At 52.3% G+C, this 6,206-nt stretch overlaps 1 protein-coding gene across 1 annotated transcript; it reads left to right on the top strand.

Annotated features, from left to right (window-relative positions):
* Positions 1 to 734: 734 nt before the first annotated feature.
* Positions 735 to 4,968, top strand: SLC30A1 (solute carrier family 30 member 1). The gene is made up of 2 exons (XM_064276946.1): positions 735 to 1,351; positions 3,724 to 4,968. Exons 1-2 carry the CDS (start codon positions 763 to 765, stop codon positions 4,623 to 4,625), a joined length of 1,491 nt encoding a protein of 496 aa, XP_064133016.1. The 5' UTR covers positions 735 to 762; the 3' UTR covers positions 4,626 to 4,968.
* Positions 4,969 to 6,206: the final 1,238 nt, after the last annotated feature.

A 6,206-nucleotide genomic window follows, 5' to 3' on the forward strand; every position in this document is an offset into this window, starting at 1 on the left:
CGCGGCCCGCGCCCCCCCTCCCCCACAACGCCCGGCGCTGCACCCGGCCGCGGCCCCCAGCCCACGCCCGGCTCCTGGATGGAAAGGCCAGGTCCCCTAGGCTGCAGCCGGGACCCGCCCCCTCCCGCCCCCTTCAAGAATCCACCCAATGGCGAGCGCGGACGGGCGAGGCGGGGCGGCTGTCAGGAGGGGGCCCCTGGCCAATGGGGAAGCGCGCCGGATTTGGTGGGCGGGGCGTGGAGGCCCTTGTCACGCTCGGGTCCGTGTGAAAACGGGGTTCCGAGTGCAAAGCAAAGTTTTTTTGTAAACCGTCTGCAAAGGCGGGGGGGCGAGGACGGCGCCGGAGCCCGGGCCGAGTGCAGCACCCGCGGCCGCCGCCTCTCCGGCTCTTAAGCCTCGGCTCCCGGGCCGCGCGCAGCGGAGACCCAGAGCCCGCACATGCCCGGAGCCCTCCCGCCGCGGAGCTGCCCTTCGCCCGCCGCCGCCGCCCGCCTGCGCCTGCTCCGGCTCCCCGGCTCCCCGGCCCCCGGCCCCGGGGGCCCCAGCTCCCCGCCGCCGCCTCTGCCCCTGCCGCCCCGCCGCGGGCGTGCGCGCTGCCGGGCTGAGCGGGCTGAGCGGGGCTGAGCCGGCTGAGGGGCCTCGGCGCCGGCTCCCGGGCCCGCCGCCGCCTCGGACGCCCGACCCCGGCGCGCCCCCGTCCGGCCGCCGCCTCGCTCCGGCCCGCGCCACCGCCGCCCGGCGGGGCCCGCCCGCGGCGCAGCCATGGGGTGCTGGGGCCGGAACCGGGGCCGGCTGCTGTGCATGCTGGCGCTGACCTTCATGTTCATGGTGCTGGAGGTGGTGGTGAGCCGGGTGACCGCGTCGCTGGCCATGCTCTCCGACTCCTTCCACATGCTGTCGGACGTGCTGGCGCTGGTGGTGGCGCTGGTGGCCGAGCGCTTCGCCCGGCGGACCCAGGCCACCCAGAAGAACACGTTCGGCTGGATCCGGGCCGAGGTGATGGGGGCCCTGGTGAACGCCATCTTCCTGACCGGCCTCTGCTTCGCCATCCTGCTCGAGGCCATCGAGCGCTTCGTCGAGCCGCACGAGATGCAGCAGCCGCTCGTGGTGCTCGGCGTCGGCGTGGCCGGGCTGCTGGTCAACGGGCTGGGGCTCTGCCTCTTCCACCACCACAGCGGCTTCGGCCAGGACGGGGGCCACGGGCACTCGCACGGCGGCCGCGGCAAGGGCAGCCGCCCGGCGGGCAGCGACGGCGACGCGGGCCCGGGCCGGCAGGGGTCGGACCAGGAGGAGACCAACACGCTGGTGTCCAACAGCAGCAACTCCAACGGGGTGAACCTGGACCGCGCAGGTGAGGCGCGCGCCGCCGCAGGTGGTTGGTGGGGCGCACGGGGGCCGCGCGTGCTCCTGCGCCCCCTGGCGGCCGAGCGAGGCGGTACCGTCCTCCGCGCCTGGAGCCGGGTGTGCACGGCGGGTGGGCGCCGGGACCCTGGGTGTGCACGGTGAGGGGGCGTCTGGAGCTGGGTGTGCACGGCGGATGGGCGCCTGGACCCTGGGCGTGCACGGCAGGTGGGCGCCTGGACTCTGGGTGTGCACGGCGGGTGGGCGCCGGGACCCTGGGCGTGCACGGCAGGTGGGCCCCTGGACTCTGGGTGTGCACGGCGGGTGGGCGCCGGGACCCTGGGTGTGCACGGCGGGGGGGCGCCGGGACCCTGGGCGTGCACGGCGGGTGGCCGCCTGGACTCTGGGTGTGCACGGCGGGGGGGCGTCTGGAGCGGGATGTGCACGGCGGGTGGGCGCCTGGACCCTGGGCGTGCACGACCGGTGGGCGCTTGGACTCTGGGTGTGCACGGCGGGGGGGCGTCTGGAGCAGGATGTGCACGGCGGGTGGGCGCCTGGACCCTGGGTGTGCACGGCGGGGGGGCGTCTGGGCCCTGGTGCACGGCGGGTGGGCGCCTGGACCGTGGGCGTGCACGGCGGGTGGGCGCCTGGACCGGGGTCGGCGAGTGGGCGCCTGGGCCCTGGGTGTGCACGGCGGGTGGGTTCCTGGACCGGGGTGTCCACGGTGGGTGGGCGCCTGGGCCGTGGTTGTGCACGGCGGGGGGGCGCCTGGACCCTGGGCGTGCACGGCCGTGCACGGCGGGGGGGCGCCTGGACCCTGGGCGTGCACGGCGGGTGGGCGCCTGGACCCTGGGCGTGCACGGCGGGTGGGCGCCTGGACCCTGGGCGTGCACGGCGGGTGGGCGCCTGGACCCTGGGCGTGCACGGTGGGTGGGCGCCTGGACCGGGGTCGGCGAGTGGGCACCTGGACCCTGGGTGTGCACGGCGGGTCTGAGCGTGGGCAAAGGGTCCCGCAGCTGGGCTTGGTTGCTTCTACAGGCGTTTTGAAGGCACTGTCTTGTTTTGGTTTTCACGGGGTCAGAAATGATTCCTAAGTAAATTTCCTGGCTCCCTTGGGGAGAGGGAGAAAATCCCCAATACGTCCTTAGTTATTGAGTGTGGGAAGCCTTGCACTGCCAAGGAGTTCTTCTGCCTGTGAGACATGTTTCGTAATACTGCCTTCAGAGCAAACCTAGCCACTAGTTTGCCCGAGCTCAAAACCCTGGTTAAGTTTCCTTTATGAACAGCAATGTAATGTTTCGGCTAATTGATCCTTACTCCTGAAAATCATAGGCGTAGCACCTGTTTAACACTGACTTCACTTAGCACTTCTTACATACTGAAAGTGGGAGTAATTTATTCATGTCATAGTTTTAATAGATGCTTTTTCATTCTAAAAATAAGTGCTGTCGGAAATTTGGAAAATACAGAAATGTTGAAGGAAAGCAGATGGAAAAAGAAATCAACCAATGCCCAGTCACTCAAGCTCAGTGCCTCTTAACAATTTGGTGTACTTTCTTCCAATTTTTTCCATTTATATTTATTTGCCTGGTTGTATCATACTTCACAGGCAGTTTTCCTTTTTTTCAAGATACAGGATAAATCATGTTAATAAATGCAAATTGGACATTGAAAAGGTGTAATAATTGGATTTCCTCTCACCCCCACTCCAAAAAATGAAGCTGCTCTGGTGTGTGTAATTCTTTTCAAAGATTCAAGAGCAAGAAAGGAATGTAGTGATCCGCTGGTCCCAGCCTTCCCTGAAAAAAAAAGTGATTGTGGATAGATTCATATTGCTGACTTGTCAGTTTCTGAAGTCCCTCCCCCAAAAGAGATTGTCTTTTATAGTCATGATAAAAGTTTAAAATTTAAACTTGATTTTAATCCCAAGTGATTGATGTTAGTGACTACGATCGGAGCCTAGTGTTGAATCAGGCATTTTGTTCTAGTCGACTCATCCATAGCTGCATTTACCTTTAGCATTCAAATTTGTTTTCCTTTTTGTAGATGCCAAAAAGTCCAGCAGAATGTTTACAGGACCGCACCCCCATCAAAAAGATAGACTTTTTTTTTTTTTTTCCTGGAGGAGGGTGGTTAGGAGAGTGGGGAACCAGCATCATCTTAATAATTTAGCTCTAGCCATTATGCCCTGGCTTGTCCCCAGTGTTCCATTTATACTAAGTTGTCCTGAGCAACTTTAAAATTTTACTTTATGAAAACTTTTTCATTTCAAAGGAGGCAGGCGTTTTTCACCTCCTTTACCACTTAAGTGGAATCAGACATGGATGAAGTTTTATGTAAACACGTTGAATGTATTTGATACAGCATTTTATTTCTTTGTAGATTCAGAAAAATCCAGAAATGATGCAGTGGAAGTACAAGTGAATGGAAATCTTATCAAAGAAGCCGACCACACGGAATTGGAAGAAGACGATAAGTCTGGACAACTTAACATGCGTGGAGTTTTTCTGCATGTCTTTGGAGATGCCTTGGGTTCAGTGATTGTAGTAGTAAATGCCCTGGTCTTTTATTTTTCTTGGAAAGGTTGTCCTGAAGGGGAGTTCTGTGTGAACTCATGTACCCCTGACCCCTGCAAGGCATTTATAGAAGTAATTAATAGTACTGAGGTACCAGTTTATGAGGCTGGTCCTTGCTGGGTGCTGTATTTAGACCCAACTCTTTGTGTTGTAATGGTCTGTATACTTCTTTACACAACTTATCCATTGCTTAAGGAATCTGCTCTTATCCTTCTACAAACTGTTCCTAAACAAATTGATATCAAACATTTGATAAAGGAACTTCGAAATGTTGACGGAGTTGAGGAAGTTCATGAATTACATGTGTGGCAGCTTGCTGGAAGCAGAATCATTGCCACTGCTCACATAAAATGTGAAGATCCGACATCATACATGCAGGTGGCTAAAATCATTAAAGACGTTTTCCATAATCACGGAATTCACGCTACCACCATTCAGCCTGAATTTGCTAGTGTAGGCGCTAAGTCAAGCGTGGTCCCCTGTGAGCTTGCTTGTAGAACTCAGTGTGCTTTGAAGCAGTGTTGTGGGGCACAACCACAGGTCCTTTCTGGAAAGGATGCAGAAAAAGCCCCAACAGTTAGCATTTCTTGTTTAGAACTTAGTGACAACCTAGAGAAGAAGCCCAGGAGGACTAAAGTTGAAAGCATTCCTGCCGTTGTGATAGAGATTAAAAAAATGCCAAGCAAGCAACCTGAGTCATCTTTGTAAGTCTTGAAAAGATGGGATGTTTGACTGCTGCTTTTAAGCTGTAAGAAGAAAAACCTCCCCTGAAATTCTGTTTGCCAAGTAGTGTAACTGAAGTCCTTGTTCTGGTCACACAGTTAATTCTGTTTTTGTAAGAACATAATGGGACTCCGTAGCAGAGTTCTATATTACAACTTTGTGATTATTAGTGCAGAGTTCAGCTGTGCTGTCCCAGTTTTGGAAAGCCAGTTTTAACGCCGTGTTACACTTTTGTTTAAGTATAAACCTCATATAACATAATGGCATTTGATTTCAGTTTTCCCGTGGTAAAAATTAATTAGGGGGATAAATAAAATTGTTACCGGAATTTCTCTGCCTTTTTTTTCCACCAGTGTTGTACTTTTGTTTATTTAGAATTATAATTGCTAGAACTTGAAGTCATCAAGTTGGTTTCCGTCAATATTTTAAACAATATTCGCTTTCCCTTTGAGTTCATTGTATCACATAATAGCAGCATATTTTAAGACTGACTCATGGATATTTAGTAAGAGAAGTTCCTTTTTTTTAATTTACATGGAGTATTTATAATACTAACCGTCAGTTACTATCCTGTGTTCTGTATTTCTGAGTATTACTCTAAACAGTGAGATAATTAAATAGTGAACTATAGTTTACATGTGTAATGGGATATATGGGGCATAAGAGCAGGGAAGAAAGTTTACCAAACTAATTGTGTGTTAACATGCAGAAGACATTTCTAAATTATTTTGAGAACTTCAACTTATGTTTTGTTTTACCAAAGTTAGTCTAAAACAGATACATGTTCACCAGCATTACTTTCTTTGAAAGACTGGTATTAGAAACAGTGAGATGAAAGTTTACTCACAAAGTACATACAATATTTTTAAGGATGTTAAATTTAATAACATGTTAAACGTAAGCTGTAAACAAGATCTTTTAAATTTTCAGTACTTGAAAATAATGCGGTGTTTTTGGAGTTAAAGTCATTTCATGGTGACCGATTGTGAGTGGATTTAAATGGAGCTTGTCGAGCACAGCTAACAATCCTTGTGCTTGCCAAGAGCCACTGATCTGGGAGGGAAAAAAGTCTAAAAGTTATTGCAATTTGAATATGAGATTCTTAGAAAGTGAATTAATAATGAAGGTTAGATTCCGTTGGTCATCCTGTCTTGACATGGCCCAGATCTTCTAACAGAGGCTTATTTTGCAAAGATGCTGCCGTATTGCCACAGGAAATGGTTCTTGGCTGTTCCATTTTGCTATGGATTTTAAACCCATACAGAAATATTATTTTATGATATTTAAGTTATATTTTTCTTGATAGAGAAGGTGTCATGCTTTGTGAAGAAACTGTAGATTTTTTGTCCTCAAAAGGATGAAAATTAGTATCAGTTATCATGTATAGCTCTATTTTTATAGCAACAAGATGTCCTGACTACTTAAGTCACTTTTATAGCTGACTACTTTTGGGATGGCAGCCTTTTGGGATCTAAAATAATTCATTGTTTAATGGGTGTTAAGAAGAAAATTGGGAATTTGACAGTTACTTTTTAAAGGGATGATCTTTGTGGTAAATGGGTTTTT

Source organism: Loxodonta africana, chromosome 25, assembly GCF_030014295.1.
Source record: "Loxodonta africana isolate mLoxAfr1 chromosome 25, mLoxAfr1.hap2, whole genome shotgun sequence".
NCBI lineage: Eukaryota > Metazoa > Chordata > Mammalia > Proboscidea > Elephantidae > Loxodonta > Loxodonta africana.

Bases quoted from the DNA above. Each gene is read 5' to 3' on its own strand.
- SLC30A1 (XM_064276946.1), top strand. From the start codon at position 763: ATGGGGTGCTGGGGCCGGAACCGGGGCCGGCTGCTGTGCATGCTGGCG. The intron at 1,352-3,723 runs GTGAGGCGCGCG...ATTTCTTTGTAG, and splicing joins GGTGAACCTGGACCGCGCAG to ATTCAGAAAAATCCAGAAAT.